This window comes from Erpetoichthys calabaricus, chromosome 10, assembly GCF_900747795.2.
Source record: "Erpetoichthys calabaricus chromosome 10, fErpCal1.3, whole genome shotgun sequence".
Classification (NCBI taxonomy): Eukaryota; Metazoa; Chordata; class Cladistia; order Polypteriformes; family Polypteridae; genus Erpetoichthys; species Erpetoichthys calabaricus.
Genome location: NC_041403.2, coordinates 76102703 through 76122576, shown reverse-complemented (window position 1 = coordinate 76122576; position 19874 = coordinate 76102703). Strand labels below are relative to the sequence as shown.

General features: G+C 36.7%; 1 protein-coding gene across 2 annotated transcripts in view; it reads left to right on the top strand.

The window, feature by feature from the left end:
• The window catches only part of elovl1a (ELOVL fatty acid elongase 1a), a 94990-nt gene that overhangs the window by 70258 nt on the left and 4858 nt on the right, over positions 1–19874 (top strand). For both annotated transcript variants that reach the window (XM_028811468.2, XM_028811467.2), the window contains exons 2-7: positions 2547–2653; positions 4636–4826; positions 5210–5290; positions 5477–5533; positions 8473–8578; positions 12997–13133. In XM_028811468.2, the coding sequence (XP_028667301.1) occupies positions 2593–2653; positions 4636–4826; positions 5210–5290; positions 5477–5533; positions 8473–8578; positions 12997–13133 (633 nt within the window). In that variant the 5' untranslated portion in view covers positions 2547–2592. The remainder of the gene's footprint in view (positions 1–2546; positions 2654–4635; positions 4827–5209; positions 5291–5476; positions 5534–8472; positions 8579–12996; positions 13134–19874) is intronic.

The window sequence follows — 19874 nt, the reverse complement described above, 5'->3', positions numbered from 1 at the left end:
CTTTTTTAATTCCGTTGTGTCCATTCTACATTAAAGATTCAGTGTGTATTTACTTCATTATTTATGTATTAATTTTATAATTACATGTTTTAGTGTTAGATGCGATTTAATGTAGATAAATTTCATACATTTATGTGATACATTTTTTAATACATTCCCAGTCCCAAAATATACGTGTGTTTAAAAATAAATAAATATACATGTAATAATTTTATTTAAAGAACCCCCCCCCCCCCCATATGACAAATAAAAAGTTATATCTAATCTGTCAATCACTGGATTGTATCCACTTTAAATTCTAAATACAAAGCACTGGCTACACACAGCCTGTTATAGGTTACTTTTCAGGCCAAGCCAACAATTCCCCTTTTCATGCTCTTTTACACAATGGTTCATCAACTTAAACAACACTTGCACATTGTATCATTATAGGTTTGTAGCCTTTCTGCTCACGATGAGTGTTTTAACATGTTTTGAAAAGTGCCCTTTGGCAATGCTTTGCTTTTCTGCTTGTTAACAGGCTATTAGTGTATTTTAAAGGTACTGATAATGTTCTCTGGACCCATCATTCCACTTATTGTCATAAAATACTGGCAGGTGGACCCACCAAATTTAATAAGAGGAAGTGATGTTCAATGTATTAGTTTACTGACTGGAGAGAGTGTCAGGTAATTAATACTTAATACCCAAATCAGAAAAAGTTGGAACAGTGTGAAAAATGCAAATAAAAAAAAATTCCAGTGATTCTTAAATTTTTATCTCATTGCAGACAGTATGAACCTAAGATATTTCGTGATTTATGTGGTCAACTTCATTTCATTTGTTAATTTGCATTCATGCCTGCATCACATTCCAAAAGAAGTTGGGACAGGGGCAAATTAGGGCTAGTAATGAGGTAAAAAAATAAAATAATGATATGATTTCAAATGGATGATGTCAATAAGTGATTGTAATGATGATTTAGTATAAAGGCACTATCCACAAGTCTTTGAGGAACAAAGATGGGCAGAGGATCTCCATTTTGTCAACAAATGCGTGAGAAAAGTATTGTTTAAAAAAAGTGTTCCTCGAAGTTAGATTGGAAGTGACTTGCATGTTTCTCCCTCCACAGTGCATAATATCATTAAATGATTCAAGGAATCTGAAGGAATTTCAGTGCATAAAGGGCAAGGGTGCAAGCCTAAGCTGAACACCCGTGATCTCCAATCCCCCAGACGGCACTACATCAAGAACCATCACTCATCAATAGCAGATATAACAACATGGGCAAGGGATTACTTTGGCAAACCTTTGTAAGACACTGCAATATGGAGTTACATTCACAAATGCAATTTAAAACTTTACTGTGCAAAAAAGAAGCTTTATGTTAACAATTTTGAGAAGTGGCATTGACTTCTCTGCATTTGGAGGCATCTCTGATGGACCATCACACAGTGGAAACATGTATTGTGGTCAGACGAATCCGTTTTTCACATCTCTTTTTGGAAGAAATGGACACTGTATGCTCCAGACCAAAGACAAAAGGGACCATCCAGACTGTTATCAACAGCAAGTCCAAAAGCCAGGGTCTGTCATGGTGTGGGGTTATGTCACTACCCTTGGCAAAGGTAATTTATACTTCTGTCATGGCAGCATTAATACAGAAAACTACACTGAGATTTTAGAGCAACATATGCTGCCATCAAGATGACTTATTGTTCCGGAGATGTCCATGCATTTTTGAACATGATGATGCAAAACCACATTCTGCACACATTACAAAGGTATGGCTGTGGAAGAAGAAGGTACGGGTACAGGACTGGCCTGCCTGTAGACCTGATCTGTCCCCAGTAGAGAATGTGTGGAGAACTGAAAAATGAAACGACAACCTCATACTGTTGCACGGATTAAGAAGAATGGGACAAAATAAGAACTGAAACACTTCATCATTTGGTATCCTCAGTGCGAAAACATCTTAAGTTTTGTGAGAAAGAATCATGGATGACTTTACAAAGTGATGAATGCTTTTATCATCCCAACTGTTTTTGGAATGTGTTGCAAGGACTGAAATGCAGGAATGGATGTTTCTCCCTCTACAGTACATAATATCATTAAATGATTCAAGGAATCTGGAGGAATTTCAGTGCGTATTAATTTTTTATAATCATAATTTTTATTATTAATGAAATAAAATTGACAGACTAAACATGATATATGTTGGGTTCATATTGTCTGGAGTGAAATAAAGGGCAAAGTAAATTTAAGGATCACTGCAGTGTGTGGGTTGTTTTCTTTTAATTTTCCATACTGTCCCGGTTTTTTTCTGATTGGGGGTTGTACACAGTCACTTAGAACTCTACTGTGAAGTCAGTGTTATCATTTGACTTGTCAATTCAACTGTTTTTCATATAATAAATTACAGATATATAAATTCGTGTTCCTTGCATTAAAACATTGCATCCGATTAACTATGGATTCTTAATTGTCAGGAAGTAGGCTAAACTAATGAAGCTAACACTGAAACCTAGTGCACCATTACATAAATTCTTTCAATTTTTTCCTTCAAGGTTTGTCAAGAGGTTTTAATTCTGTGAAGCCAAGTAAAGAAGGAAAATGACAACTGAAGTGGGAACATGGGTAGTCAAGTTTTATGAGGACCTTATGAAGCATGCTGGTAAGAACAGAAGTTTTCATCCATACATTCTGATTTAAAAAGTATACCTTAAAAGTAATAAAGGAAGAAGAAAGATGAGTGGATTGATGTTTTAATTGTTTTACAGTATGCTTGTGCTGTAGTAATTTTTAGGGCATGGTTATGTTAGTCATTTAAACTGATCTGCATCTAGCAAATCAGAAAATTTCAGAAAGTGTTTGAAGCATTTCTACCCATTTCCAGCTTTATTAAAAAAAAAAAAAAAAACACCTCTGCAACAGCATATGCCAAAAATGAATGCTTTAAACACAACTAAAACATGCCATGAAGCGTATGTGATCCTTTTATTAAATTAGGGGATGTCACAGCAATTAAAATCAAGAGAAATCAAAATGTGACAAAATAGTATTAAGTTAGAAAAATTTAGTAATTAAAACAAATAGAAGTACAAGAAATATTAATGTCACCATCATATCTGCCCAGAAATTAATGAAAAATGAAAATTACAGAGCTATTTTTAAACCTCTGGTCCTAATATTGACAACATTCATTGACTACTGTTGCAAGACTTTCTCCTTTGGATAGTCTTTAACACATCATTTGTCCTACCAGGGTCAACCATAGAGCAACACTAAAATTTTCAAAGAAATCACAAATGATCCTAGAGCAATGTGTAAGGAGTCTGCAAGTCTATCACGCCATTGCTGTAGCCAATGATCATGACTCTGGCATCAAATTCCGGACAAAAATGGCATACTTGACAGGGAAAACAGTAGGAATCCCCTGCTTAATAAAAACAGAAATGCTCACCTCTAGTCTGCCAAGATATAGCTTAATGATTTTTAAGAGTTCTCAAGTATTTTTTCAAGTAAATATAAGCTTAACGTGAAATATCTTGGCTATAAGTTGTCCTATTTCTAAAGGAAAAACTAATAACTTTGTAACAACAGTCAAACTAGGTGGCTGATAAGGTTACAAATTCTTTGCAACATAGAGACTTGGGTGACGTGAAATCAGTGATGGAACCATGAATCCAAAATCTGCATTAAAGGATTTTTCTGGAGAAAGGTATGGTGTCTTTCCATGAGTTGAAGCTGGAATACAATTGAGGCATGAGGCAAAACAAAGATCAAAAATACCTAAAGCAGCTGTCTTGCTGATTAGTGATTTGGGGACAGCCATGGTAAAAGCAACAGTACAGACACGAGAGAGAGGTTAGGAACACGCCCTGATGCAGCTCATTGCCGCACCCACCACATGACAAACCAACTCAGGATCCCAGATTAAGACCCAAGTGCAGCCAAACAACGGGTGACACCTCAGCACCACACTAGTTCATATGGAATGAAACCAATGTGAGGTTTTTTAAGGGAAAGAAAAAAAAAAATGGGTGTTTCAGATTGCAAAACAGACAAGAGGCTTGTCTGTCTGATGTGCTATGATTGTCGTACCATGACAGAAAGGAACAGGAAGTATATGTTCTGAGACTGCAGCTAAACATGCTATGTGTGATAAACATTCATAGTTCCACCAGTGGTATCTGGAAGCATATTAATGTGCTGTCAGAATGCAGTGAGCACATGAAACAATGGAAGTTTAAGACTCTGTTTAAACGTCACAAGGCATTCATGGAATCTGTCATTCCCTTCAATCTCTAGTTGTTTAATCTGAAATTCACAAGGCAATAAAATCCACTAACTATGGTTGTCATATTTTCTGTTCTTGCATTCTCTTTTACATGGTAACGCCCACTGTGAGAAATGTTCAGGAATGTCAGATAGGCCTGAATCAAATGCCTTTTACATATGACTTTATGCATAATAATGCTTTTTCAAAAGCAAATTGAAACATGTTTGATTTATGCAGCTATATTTAAAAAGTCCATTTTTAAACCACTCAAATACAGTTAAGAGCTATTTTTATATAAAAAAAAAGTGTTTTAAGACATAATGGAAGGAGAAATTACAAAAATCTAATGAATAACAAATCATTTTGACCCACAGATCCCCGGATTAATGCATATCCTATGATGCAAGGCCCTGGTCTTATGACTGCCATTCTAGTGGGCTATGTCATGTTTGTGCTGTATCTTGGCCCACGTCTAATGGCTAACAGGAAGCCCTTTGACCTTAAAGGGATTATGGTTGTCTATAACTTTGCAATGGTTGCTTTTTCTGCGTTTATAGTCTATGAGGTAAGAGGGTTATTTTTACTGTTTATCGGTATGTTATTTATAATTAAAGATATATAGAGGACTATATGCAGTGCTGTTGTAGCAAATACTGTTATTGCATGCTGCACACAAGTTTGATTTAATATTAACTGCTGCTTAATGTATATGACATGCTGTGATGAAGTGTTACATTACCTTATTCTACTGCTGCCCTGACCATCCTTTATAAGAGTACCAAGTTTAATTTTTTTTAATAAAAAAATATATGCACTGTTGTTGTTCATCTTAGTTTTACTATAATTGCAGTTCAGTGTCATTATATACCTGTCTCTCCTCTGTCAATATGAAATTGTAATTTAATAATAAAACCGCAGCCCCTTTGACTTAAAACTATTTTTCTGTAGTTCCTTATGTCTGGCTGGGCCACAGATTATACGTGGAGATGTGATCCTGTAGATGTTTCAGACAGTCCTCAGGCTCTTAGGGTAAGATGACAAAAAAATGTTTTTTTTTTTCTCATTAACACTTTTTAAGTTTTATTTATGCCACTGACCTTCGGGCATTTTGTCCTCTTTTTTCCTTCAAGATGGCCGTATTCTTATTCTTTGATTTCCTTCAATTTTATATAGTTGTTTCTATGTTTCTCACCTTTTAATATGTTCTGTTCCTAGATGGTTCGTGTTGCGTGGTTCTTCTTTTTCTCCAAATTCATTGAGCTGCTGGATACTGTGAGTTATGTTTTATTGCATATTAAACTATATGTGTATTGAGGTAAAACTGAGATTTTGTTTTAAATACTGGTTGTTGTTTATGTATGTTTCTGTACAGTGAACATAAGGAGAATCGCAGGTGGCATCTTTATATAGTCATGCATACAGATGCCCAGTGCAACAAATAGTGTCATACTGTACTTACACTTTATCGGGTAGAATGAAAATATTACTTTGGAAAGAAGCGATTTTTGTTTCTGTAAAGTTCTGAAAGACTGGTTAATTAAGTTCTTTATAAATACCTTACAGAAGTGGATCCAAAACTCGGTCCTGGGGACCCACTGTGGCTACAGGTTTTTGTTACAACCAGATTCACAATCAGTCATAATAACTGAAGATAACTGATCTCATTTAATTAGCTGGACTTTTTTCCTTCTATTATTAGAAAAGCACAGCAGTATGAGTTTTGCATTTATTAGACATTTAGAAATATTTATATTTTTGCTATAGATTTTAATGCTTAATTCTCTTTTGTTGTTTTCATATTATTTTGCCCATTTTCTATGTAGTTTGCTCCCTTCATTGTATTCTAATAATGATAATTTAAAAACAAGCAGACACCTCAGCAAACAACACTGAATGATGAGAGGCTGCAACTACTGCAGCATCAGACCCCACTAATTAGTAAATAATTCATTAAATAACTGAAATGAAAATTGAAAGAAAATTGGCACAAAAGGCATTATCCTTGTATAACTGCTTATTACATTTTTAATTTTTAAAAGATCACATACTGTATACTTACATGATAGTGTTTTTTTTGCTTATTTCCATAGTAGTTGTCTTGCTTTCCTAGCCTGTTTGTCAAGTCATTTACTATGTTACTATTACTATACCAGATAACAGCTATACATTTTTGTTAATGCTTGCTAAAAACAATGTAGTTTCATAATGAGTGATAAATGAATCAGCCTTTCTTTATCTTTGGTTTGCTCTTGATTTCTTTGATTTCAGCACTTATAAATAGAATCCAGCATAAAATGAGCATATCCAGCAATTTTGCATGGAGGATGTGCATTTCATTCAAATAATTTTTGAGTGGGAAATATGTATTAGATAGATAGATAGATAGATAGATACTTTATTAATCCCAATGGGAAATTCACATTCTTCAGCAGCAGCATACTGATACAATAAATAATATTAAATTAAAGAATGATAATAATACAGGTGAAAAAAACAAAAATAGAAAAATAAAAGTAGAAAAATACACATACATATACAGTCATACACGGAGCTGCTGAAAAGGCTGCTATTAAACTCTTACTTCTGAAATTAACTGTAAAATACTATAAACAGGGCGGCACGGTGGCGCAGTGGTAGCGCTGCTGCCTCGCAGTTAGGAGACCCGGGTTCGCTTCCCGGGTCCTCCCTGCGTGGAGTTTGCATGTTCTCCCTGTGTCTGCGTGGGTTTCCTCCGGGGGCTCCAGTTTCCTCCCAAAGTCCAAAGACATGCAGGTTAGGTGCATTGGCGATTCTAAATTGGCCCTAGTGTGTGCTTGGTGTGTGGGTGTGTTTGTGTGTGTCCTGTGGTGGGTTGGCACCCTGCCCGGGATTGGTTCCTGCCTTGTGCCCTGTGTTGGCTGGGATTGGCTCCAGCAGACCCCCATGACCCTGTGTTCGGATTCAGCGGGTTGGAAAATGGATGGGGGCGGCACGGTGGCGCAGTGGGTAGCGCTGCTGCCTCGCAGTTGGGGGATCTGGGGACCTGGGTTCGCTTCCCGGGTCCTCCCTGCGTGGAGTTTGCATGTTCTCCCCGTGTCTGCGTGGGTTTCCTCCGGGCGCTCCGGTTTCCTCCCACAGTCCAAAGACATGCAGGTTAGGTGGATTGGCGATTCTAAATTGGCCCTAGTGTGTGCTTGGTGTGTGGGTGTGTTTGTGTGTGTCCTGCGGTGGGTTGGCACCCTGCCCGGGATTGGTTCCTGCCTTGTGCCCTGTGTTGGCTGGGATTGGCTCCAGCAGACCCCCATGACCCTGTGTTCGGATTCAGCGGGTTGGAAAATGGATGGGGGTGGCGCAGTGGGTAGCGCTGCTGCCTCGCAGTTGGGGGATCTGGGGACCTGGGTTCGCTTCCCGGGTCCTCCCTGCGTGGAGTTTGCATGTTCTCCCCGTGTCTGCGTGGGTTTCCTCCGGGCGCTCCGGTTTCCTTCCACAGTCCAAAGACATGCAGGTTAGGTGGATTGGCGATTCTAAATTGGCCCTAGTGTGTGCTTGGTGTGTGGGTGTGTTTGTGTGTGTCCTGCGGTGGGTTGGCACCCTGCCCGGGATTGGTTCCTGCCTTGTGCCCTGTGTTGGCTGGTATTGGCTCCAGCAGACCCCCGTGACCCTGTAGTTAGGAATATAGCGGGTTGGAAATTGGATGGATGGATGGAAAATGGATGGATGGATACTATAAACATGCTTAACAGTGTATTATAACTTAAATATTATAGTATATGAAGAGATTCTGAAAGAATATTAAAAATGCTGATCTCTGCATATAGTTGAGTAAGCTGGTCTGCAGAATTCCACATCATTAAGTTTTGCCAAATATTAATATTTATATCAGTAAAAGCAGCAGTGTTTATGAAAAATACTGTTGGTCAAAACTGCACACTCAAATAACCTCTACTGACTTTAAACTGCAGTTTTTTCGTATTAATCATACTGTATAATCAGGTTCTTTAAACAACTTTACAGTATCGTACACTTGCTGGATTAATTACCTTTATCTATGAATGTATTCAATAAAATGCATGTGTTAAAATAGTGGGTTGCAAAAACAAACTGTAAAAGGTACAGACAACCTTGCACCTCAAACATTTTGACACTTACTGAAACTAAAGAGTTCTGTTATTTTACAATAGCTGTCTCCTTAAAATAAGTGGTCATGTAACATTTGAATCTTTTTCCAACAGGTATTTTTTGTACTCCGAAAAAAGAATAGTCAGATTACATTCCTGCATATTTTCCATCATTCTGTAATGCCTTGGACCTGGTGGTGGGGGGTCAAGTTTGGACCAGGTGAGTATTTTCAACTGTTTTGGATTTTGAATCAGTTTTTGACCAAGTGTGGTCAGGCAATGTCTGTCTGGCATTTATAGGTTCTTTCTGATTTCCCCCACCCCCCCCACCCATCTCAAACACTTTCAGTATATGTCAGTGTAAAATTGGCCCAATATAACTGGACATTGATATGCTTATGAGTAAGCCACCCCTCTGAGAAGGCAGTATCCCATCTAAGATTACTTCCTTCCTTATGCCTGATGCTACCTGGGTGATCTGGCTCGAAGCCAGTTTGTACTGGAAAAGTAAGTTCAGGTAATGGATAAATTGGTGGATCAATTTATGACCGACTTAAGCTTTAATTTTTAAATATATTTAAAATCCTCAGGTACAATGTATCGTTTTAAACAAAAACCTACATATTTTCAATATAGTTAGAATTTTTACAATGACATGATGTAATATTCTCAGACCTGCTTAATTCAATTCAGAGTCACTGGGGGCTGAAGCCTATCTTTGCAGCAGACGATACATCACTAGGCAGGGCACCAATAATTACCATCATAAAATCACACTCGCAGAGGTGCCAATTTGAAATCTCCAGTTTTCCTAACCTGTACAAAATCCATGCAGAGACCAAAAGAATATACAAAACTACAGACAATAACTAGCTGTAAACCCAAGATCCAATGTTACTATGCTGCTCCTATTTACAATACACAGTCCAAAATTGTGACTGTTGTGTTAAAAGCAAAAAAAAAGACACATTCTTAATTAGAATCTAAAATTGTAGTCATTTGCAGTATACCATATTCATTATTTAAGACCTAAAGGAATTTTAACATAGTTTATTTAAGCCTAATCCTAATGTTTTTTCCATTTGGCAAATTAAAATTAACGATTGGTGCTTTGTTTCCTTTTAATGGGGCACATAATTATATTTTAGACTTTCTAATAAGAGTAAAAATGATTCTCTTTTAAGATCGTGTTACTAAATGTAAAAAGAACACTGTCTCCTCATCTGAACCATATCCTTGTCAGCCAGAATTTCCTTAAACCGTCTGGTAAATCAGCCCGGACACAGACCGACACCGAGACACAAGTCCCAAAAACATACGCGTTTATTTTCCTTTCTAGCACACAGTGCACAAACCAGCAACAATAAGCTCAGTCCCTTCTTTCTTCTTCTTTCCTTTCTCTTCTGCCACCTCCACTCCTCTCCTCACAAGCTCTGTCCTCCACCTCCCAACTCTGGCTCTCCGAATGGAGTGAGGTGTCCCCTTTTATATCGCATCCAGAATTGCTCTTGGTGTCCTAATGATCTTCCAGCATCACTTCCTGGTGTGGCAGAAGTACTGCAGTCCAGGGTTCTGAGATGGTCCAGGTGCCCCCTGGCGGTAGCCACAGGCCCCCACAGGGTTAAACTTCCAAGCTTGGCTCCAGTGGTCCTAACTCCAACCAGGGTGGCTGCCCTCTCGTGTCCCGGGGGAGATAATGCTTTCCTCTCGGTCCTTCCCCTCTCCAGGCATCCTGGCTAGTCAAGGGCCCCAGCCGTCCACCACAACCCGTATGTAGTTTGAAGTTAAGCAAAACACTACATCCATAATAGCTAACATAGTACAACACCCTAATACTACTTATACCTGTATGGTATCATTTTCATAACCAGATTTCTTATAATTTAAATGGAGTGTTAGGTGAGTTTAATGCATCTGTGCTGTTTCTGCAGCTTCTTAATGTTTATTGAAAGCTAACTTGAGCATGGTCTTCATTATGTTACTGCAGCTGTGGCCTTGTGAACAGTAGCTCCTCTGTGCAGTAAGGTGTTTTTGGCACATGGTATGATTAAATAGGCAGTGTTCTGTTCTGACCATGTTTTCTTTATAAAACTGTACAATGCTGGTCCTTTTATTTTTGCTTTAAAAAAAAAAACAAAAACTGTTTTAAAAGCATACTGTAAAGATGGTTAAACACTTCATTTTTACCTGTATTTACAGGAATTGCTATAAATTCTGTTCTTCCAAAGTGAACAAATGATTCTCGCATAATATATACAAACTATTAGGTAAATCAAACATTGAATATGTGTAAATCACTAGACAGATTCTCAAAATATAAAGTAGCATTACATTAAACTTTATTTTTTTTTAGCTTCCGGTTCTTTTGTGGGCTTTATTTCTTCAATGTATCACTAACTGTTAACCTATAAATGTTTTAATTTTGGCATTTTATCCTTTGCAGGGATTTCCTATAAATTGCACCCATCCATTATCACAGTAGGCTAGTTCTACATATACATTAATTAGCATACACATTGTTGAGCTACTAATCCCCCTTTATACAAAAGGTCAGATTCTTTTCTTTTTCTGTCAGATATATCTCCTGAATTCATAGGAATGCAACTGTTCATAAAGCAGTGTATGATTATTATTCACTTAACAATTGCAAGAACGTTATAAATTCAGAGACAAATTAATCATGTTTAAAATGCAATTTAATATTTTACTACAGTATCACTGTTGTGGGATGTTCTATGCCAGGGACTCTCAACCTTTTTACTGAGCGTGCCACCACTCAACCCCAATCCCTCATTCTTAAATTGTTAAATACTGAACTCTTACTAGGTTAAAAGTAAAGGTGATATTTCTTTATCTATCACATGCCATTATCATATGGATGTGGAGGCAGTGGGGAGATAACAAGGTGTTAAAGATAGTTTTTACATGGGTGTGTCTTAAATTTTCTTATGTACATCTATTTTTAATTTTTTTTTATTTTATGAACAATAGTATCATTTGACATGGAAAAAAAATTAGCCTAAAATTTAAAAACCTTTAAATTTACAAAAGGTTATACAGTTCAGAGTTTGAATGTCATGTGTGGCCAAGACGAGGGAATAACAACTATGTTGAAGAAGGGGAGGGTATGTTGTTGGCTTTGGGTGACTATAGCATGGTGTGTATGAACACCATCCCTTGTGTATGTACTAAATTTATTCACTTACAGTTTCTATTTATTAACTGAAAAATAACCACTCCTTAAAATATTACTAACAAAATCAAGTATTAACACGTCATTGCTACATGAATCGGTGGATTCAGTGAATGCCAAAATAATTCAAGATCTTTTCATTTATAGAAACTCTTAAAAACTGCTTTTTGTAACAGCAGAATTTTCTGCAACAGGGAATGAAGACAATAGCTGGTTAATCACAGTTATAGAAAGGTTATATATAGTAGGCAAGTCAAATTAACTGTAAATTGAAAAAAAAGTCACAAACTGCTGATGCTTTAATCTTTCAAATCTTTCCCTTTTTGTGAATAAAATGTATCATTAAATCAAACTTATCCATTTAATATTACAGGATATTATTATTTCAGAATTCCCATAAAACTGAAATTGTTTTGTTGTTGTCAAGCTGACTCGCATAACTGATAAGATTTTGCTATTGTATATTCCTGTGCACTATACACATTTGAATGATACAGAGAGAATGTGAATCAGCCTTCAATAAGTAATAGCTGCTGTCCAAATTTGAGTCCTTTAGGTGTTTAACAGTTAAAGTGTTAAATGTGGCAAAGTAATGATAGTAAAAAATACAGCCACTGACATAAATGTGGCATTTGCTTATTCTGTTTCAGCAATTAAGTATTATTTTAGCAGCCCAGCCTACTGTGTGTCTCAAGAGGTTATGCCCATTTGTTAATGCATTACATGTTTTATTGTTAGAGATCTGAAACAGTAACTAAATAAGTGTTATTCTGCAATGAATATATTGAGCAGCCCATTTTGTCACTGTTGCAGACAGATACAGTGCCTGCATCATGCCTGTTGCAGCCAGGATAGGCGCCTACTCCCAATGATCCAGAAATGGATAACTTGGTTATAAATTGAATGAGTGGCTGAATGCACAATTGCAGCCATGTTTATTACATTTAGAGAAAGAATGCAAAGCCTCTGTTCATTTAGTGGGGCTTGCATATGGTGCTGTATTACAAGACAATTAATCTGGCCATCATTTAAAACTCTTTTATTCAAATATGTGACACTACAAGTTAAAATATTTGCAATTGACAGTTGGTTGGTGAGATAACTGCACTCTCAAAAGATGCACAGATAGAGGGTTTAAAGTTTACTTTTGAACAAATTTCATAAATGGATAAAAGTGATAATAATCAACATTTTTGCCATGCGGTTGCCTCCTGATTTGTAACTAACAACTGCTTTTATTTCTCTGTCCCTCTCTGTCTTGGCTCACGCTTGCTGATGTTAACTTTGTGCGCGTGTGTGTGTGTGTGTATGTATATATGTGTGTTCCTCACGTAGCACCCTGTAACCCCAGTGCTATGAAATTTTCAACACACTAGGTTTGTGTTAGTAATATAGAGAAAATGTTCATTTTTAGAACTTATTTTATGCTTTTATGTTTTCATCAGGTGGAATGGGCTCCTTCCATGCCATGGTGAATTCCATTGTCCATGTTATCATGTACTTCTATTATGGATTGTCGGCTGCAGGACCTCAATTCCAGAAATATCTCTGGTGGAAAAAATACATGACTGCTATACAGCTTGTAAGTATTTTTTTCTATATACTGGGTGTCTGGTGAAAGTTGCATGTTCTTCCCTTTCAAAAGCTTCATATTCATTTGTTTTGTTTACTCCATTGCATTTAATAATCAGGGGATAAGTGCTAAAAAAAATATATACCAGAGTAGGAAAATTATTGTTTAAAAAAAATCACATCTGAAAAGTAAAAATACAACAACTTACCTGATATTGAAATCACACAAGTGCAATTTAGTTACTCAAGAAAAAAGTAACCTAATAGTAAATATCCTCCAATAACCATGCTGTACAATATATAGCATAACTCAAACTAGACATACCAGTAAAATAAGCCTTTTAATAAATGTAAAAATAAAGAAAAAATATAATATACAGTACATGTGTATATGGGTCCTTCATCATTTGTAAACCACGTTGAACTCCATTTACTTAAATGAGATTTAAAGTTATGTAAGTAGACCACATATTTTAATGCTAGAAGCACACAATAATAATTAAAATATGACTTCAGGAAGAGTTCTGTGTTGTTTAGTTAGATTTTGTTTTCAAAAAATTGTTTTCATATGCATAAAGAAGAAAACTTAATTGCAGCTGTGAATTTTATGTATTATATAAAAAAGTGACTGAATTAATGCCAAAATCCCAAACATAAATTTGAAAGAAGAATCCAGTGTCATTCCTTTGTTTCTACTGGATTTCAATATATAAAAACATTTCTTTTCAAAACAAAATATAAATAAACAGCATAGCAGCCTCATTGGTTTTAAACTGTAATTATTATTGTGTACTTGCAGCAAGCTTCATCAAGCGCAATTTGCCTCATTCTCTCTCTCTCTCTCCCCTTTAATTTATGAAAACAAACATGCACTATAATAATTAAAATTAAAATCATTAATAGGGCTGCTATATTATTTTGAGAGTTGTTAAAAACTTGTTGGCAACACTCATCTCTGCCTAATTAAGACTATTACTAAGGCAACCTGTGTATTTCAAACAATTTAAATTGCAAAAGACCGCATCATGGCAATGAATGTGTAGTAAATAAGTAATCAAAATCATCTCTAAATATCAATTAACAATGTACTCTCTATCACTGTAAATTTTGAGACAGCAAAGACTTGGAGAGTTTTTTTAAAGTACAGTAGCAGATACAATGTAAACCATACTGATACCATACCATCATATAGAAGCAAATTTTAAGAACTCAAACTACAGTTATAGGTTATAACTAAATAGCAAAGCAGAACTGATTTGAACAAGCAACAATAAAATTGTGACTGTGCTGTGCTGCATTTCCTCAAATACTTTTTTTCCCCTTTTATAATGTCCATATAGGTAGGTGGTACAAAAATTATCAGGAGATAAGTAGATGTGCTTCTATATTGTCAGTTTAAATATGGTCATAGATGAGTACAGCACAGTGTCATCTGCTAGTTATTGATATGCTGTCAAAGGTAGTGACTCTTGTATTTTCTAAGATATACAGATTTTTTTCTTTTTAAAGTTATGCTGTTCAAAACAGATTCACAAATAACACCTTATCTGTCTGCAGTATTATTACTTAATGACTATTCTAATATGCATTACATTTAATTATCTACTGGTTTTATTAGTGGTTTACAGTTAAATGAAATGTTGAGTTTAAAATAGATTACCAAAAAAATGAGTGAAAGAGCTACAATATTGAATAACTGTATGACTGAACCTCACCACTGCAGTAGTTTTTTGTTACTTTGTTATAACCACCCAACCCATTCTTTATTTACAATATGTTTGTTAGAACAAATTATGTCCTTGTTGATTGTTGTAAAAGCCATATCAAAAGTTTTTCAAAGAAACAGTCAAAATCAATTGAATTCAGTAAAAAAAATTTGGCATACACAAACTTGTATGAACAGTTGATGAAATGCAACCTGTTTCATGTACAATACAGTTTCTGAAGTATTTAACACCATGAATGTTCAAATCTATATAGTTGTAGAGAATTTTTCTTTAATGGAAATTTATGTATTAAGACGGTTTATTAAGAAAAAGAAATTGTAGGGTGGCACGATGGCATACTGGTAGCATTGCTACCTCTCACCATGTTCTCCCCATGTCTGTGTGGGTTTCCTTCAGGTACTCCAGTTTCCTCCCACTGTCCAAACACATGCAGGTCACGTAAATTGGCTCTGCTAAATTGACATGTGTGTGAGTTCCCCTACGATGGACTGTAAAGGAACTGTTTCTACCTGGTGCCCAGTGCTTCCTGCGATAAATAAGCAAGTTTGGAAAATGGATGGATAACATGCTGTTATTGAGGGGAAAAAATATCAAGCTGATGTGAAAAAACAAAGCACAATTAAACATAATTTTAATCTTGCCCATTACAGATGTTCAATTACCAAAAAAAATCTGAAGAACATATGGAAATAGTTTCCCAAAAAATATCCATTTTAATAATATATCTTGAATTTAAAGAATGAGCCTGTGCGACAATAATTAAGAAAGTGAAATTGCTGGAAATATCTCATCTCTCTCTCTCTCTCCCCTCTAATATAAAGAAACCTAAAAATTTAATTAATGGGAATTTTTTTTCCAGCAGATATTTAAAAATTCAAACCTCTAAGTTGTACTTGATATCCCTTAAATTTTCTGATAACTGAGAAAACAATAAATAGAAAAGCTTTTCTGTTAATATGGTTAATGTTATGGTTAATGGTTATAATATGGTTAATATTATAATAATTATTTGCGATAACTTTTATAGTTAGTCAAGGCTTATTTGTATTTTGTTGCTGTAGCCTTTTCTCCTATCATATCACACTCTTCTAAAGAAGCCATATTTGAGAAGTTTTCCAAAAAAATTCAAGAATTAACTTGTAGTACTTTTCCAAACTTCATATCGCATCCTTTTGCATAACGCAGAGCTTTCAAAAATGTGATAATTACAAGATGAGATTATAAATTTTCACTAAAATATACAATTTCTTCAGGAAAAAATGTTAAGTGAGCAACACAACTAAACTTCACAATGTTAAATAGTTATTGCATTGGCATACTGATTTATTACTTTCATTTAATTTCATGACAGTTTGTCTTGCTCTTGATTTTTGTTTTATCCCATCTCACATATATTATGTACACTTTCACAAATTGGAATTCTGAATCTTTCATTAAACCATACAGGCCATATTATCCATTTAAGTTTCTGAACCCTATTACATTTTTAATTATATTTTTCTATAGTTATTTATAAATGAATAAAAATAGTCACTTTTATATTTAAAATAGTCTACTTATATTTAAAAATAGTCTTTTCACTTATATTTTTAAACATACAGATGCCTCAGTAGTCTATTGAGACATCCCAAGTTATCAAAGACATTTTAGACCTGCCTAAAAACAGATAACTTTTTATTATTTTGCTTTAAAAATTGGCATATCCCTGTGATTGTGCCTGTTACAGGAAATTTACACATTTCACTCAAAATTAGGCCAAATATATACAAAAGTTTAATTAAACTGCTAATCAGAATATAGCATCAAGTCAATGAAACCTCTGGGATATTGATCTGGCCAGTTAAGTAGCAGAGGGGGTTGTTAATCAGTTTCAGCTGCTTTGGTGTTAATGAAATTAACAACATGTGCACTAGAGGGGAAACAATGAGATGACCCCCAAAACAGGAATGGTTTAACAGGTGGAGGTCACTGACATTTTTCCCTCCTCATCTTTTCTGTTTTTTCAATAGTTTTGCATTTGGCTACGGTCAGTGTCACTACTAGTAGCATGAGGCGATACCTGGACCCTACAGAAGTTGCACAGGTAGTCCAACTTCTCCAGGATGGCACATCAATACATGCCATTGCCAGAAGGTTTGCTGTGTCTTACAGCACAGTCTCAAGGGCATGGAGGAGATTCCAGGACACAGGCAGTTACTTTAGAAGAGCTGGATAGGGCTGTAGAAGGTCCTTAACCCATCGGCAGGGCTGGTATCTGCACCTTTGGGCAAGGAGGAACATGATGAGCACTGCCAGAGCCCTACAAAATGACCTCCTGCAGGCCACTGGTGTGAATGTGTCTGACCAAACAATCAGAAACGTACTTCATGAGGGTGGCCTGAGGGCCTGACGTCCTCTAGTGGGCCCTGTGCTCACTGTTGATTGGCATTTACCATAGAATACCAGAATTGGCAGGTCCATCACTGGCGCCCTCTGCTTTTCCCAGATGACAGCAGGTTCACACTGAGCACATGTCACAGACGTGAAAGGGTCTGGAGAAGCCGTGGAGAACGTTATGCTGCCTGTAACATCGTTCAGCATGACCGCTTTGGTGGGTCAGTGATGGTCTGGGGAAGCATATCCATGGAGGGATGCACAGACCTGTATAGGCTAGACAACGGCACCTTGACTGCCATTAGGTATTGGGATGAAATCCTTGGACCCATTGTCAGCCCCTGTGCTGGTGCTGTGAGTCCTTGGTGCCTGGCCTCATGTGGCGAGAGTATGCAGGCAGTTCCTGTAGGATGAAAGAATTGATACTATTGACTGGCCCCCACGCTCGCCTGACCTAAATCCAATAGAAAACCTCTGGTACATTATGTTTCGGTCCATCCGATGCTTCCAGGTTGTACCTCAGACTGTCCAGGAGCTCAGTGATGCCCTGGTCCAGATCTGGGAGAAGATCCCCCAGGACGCCATCCGTCATCTCATTAGGATCATGCCCTGACGTTGTCAGGCATGCATACAAGCATGTGGGGGACCATACAAACATGGAGTATGATTTTGAGTTGCTGCAATGAAATTTCAGCAAAATGGACTAGCCTGCCGCATCATTTTTTCACTTTGATTTTTGGGGTGTCTTTGAATTCAGCCCTCTGTAGGTTGATGATTTTCATTTCCATCAAACGATGTGGCATCCTTTCGTTCCTAACATTACCCAGTCCATCTATACTAATAAAAGGCAAAGCCCTCACTGACTGGCTCACTCACTCACTCACTCACTCATCACTAATTCTCCAACTTCCCGTGTAGGTGGAAGGCTGAAATTTGGCAGGCTCATTCCTTACAGCTTACTTACAAAAGTTAGGCAGGTTTCATTTCGAAATTCTACGCGTAATGGTCATAACTGGAACCTCTTTTTTGTCCATATACTCTAATGGAGGAGGCGGAGTCACGTATCGTGTCATCACGCCTCCTACGTAATCACGTGAACTGAAAACAAGGAAGAGATTTACAGCACGACTCAAACGCGGGAACGAAGGTAAATGACGTTAATTGTTGAGTGTCTTTTAATACTGTGTAAGCATACATATTAACACGTGCAGTTAAACGTGTGCATTTACGGGGTGATTTCTCAGGCTTAAAAGCTCGCCTTTTATTAAAAAGGTAAATGCAAACTGTTTTCATTCTGAAGGGCACAAACCACGTTAGATTTCAGTCGTTAAACGCGCAAAAATGTCGGTACACCAGATAAATAAGCACAACATATTATCAGTTGTATTGTATGCTTACAATACAGTACATATAGAAATGTGTTAATCGTTAACTAATAGTATGGGATGGTGTTTTTCGACTCGCGCCTTGATTTAAACGGTTGCATGTCTTGGTGGGTTTGCGTAGCTTATTGCCAATATCATTACACATCTTTTTAAGACTTATTGACTGAAACGGGCTTTCACGAAAAAAGTTAGGGCTTTGCTACAGGATACACCCTCCACAAGTTAAGGAAGTAAAAATAAAGGTATATATTTCTGTTTTATTTAAACCTTTTAAGTTCGTATGCATAGCCCCATTTGGCTGTTTTAGTTTTTTTTTTTTTTTTTTTTCTTTCTTCAGTAATATTTAATCTCCTTAAAGAAAAACAACATATGCATTTTACTTTTTTTGTATCTCTTTAGTAGTATTTTAGTGTAAAAGAATAACCAGTATTTAAACCTTTTATGTTACTTTATAAAGTTATTTTACACAATGTTGAAAAATTAATAAGAAAGCTACATATTTTGGCAGCTGCTGCTTTAATTTTCAATGAAATGAAAAAAGCTCTCCAAGAGAAAACCTCAGTGAAGAAGAAACAGTTTGCACTATCTAAAAAGGAGAAACCCTCATTTATAAAGGTTTGCTGCAGATGACTTAACTGAAAATAAATGAATAGTTCCTATGTGTATAATACATATTTATCTATTTGACTTATGCCTTTATTCCAGCAACTTGCAACATCTGAGGTACAATTTGTTATATTACTTTTGTTTTTTGCAGCACAGGCAGGTGAAGTGACTTCCTCAGGGTCACACAGTGGTGTCAGTACCAGGATTTGAACTGACAAGCTCCGGGTTTGCTGAAATATTACTGAAGAAAGAAAAAAAACGAAAACGGGCAAATGGGGCTATGCATACAAATGTCCATCCATCCATTATCCAACCCGCTATATCCTAAATACAGGAGCCAATCCCTGCCAACACAGGGCACAAGGCAGGAAACAAAACCCGGGCAAGGTGCCAGCAGGTGCCAGCCCACCGCAGGGCGCACACACCCACACACCACGGACAATTTAGAATCGCCAATGCACCTAACCTGCATGTCTTTGGACTGTGGGAGGAAACCGGAGTACCCGGAGGAAACCCAGACAGACAAGGGGAGAACATTCAAACTTCACACAGGGAAGCGAACCCGGGTCTCCTAACTGGCACCTTTCACTGCGCCACCATACCGCCCGCATACAAACTTAAAAGGTTTAAATAAAACAGAAATATATACCTTTATTTTTA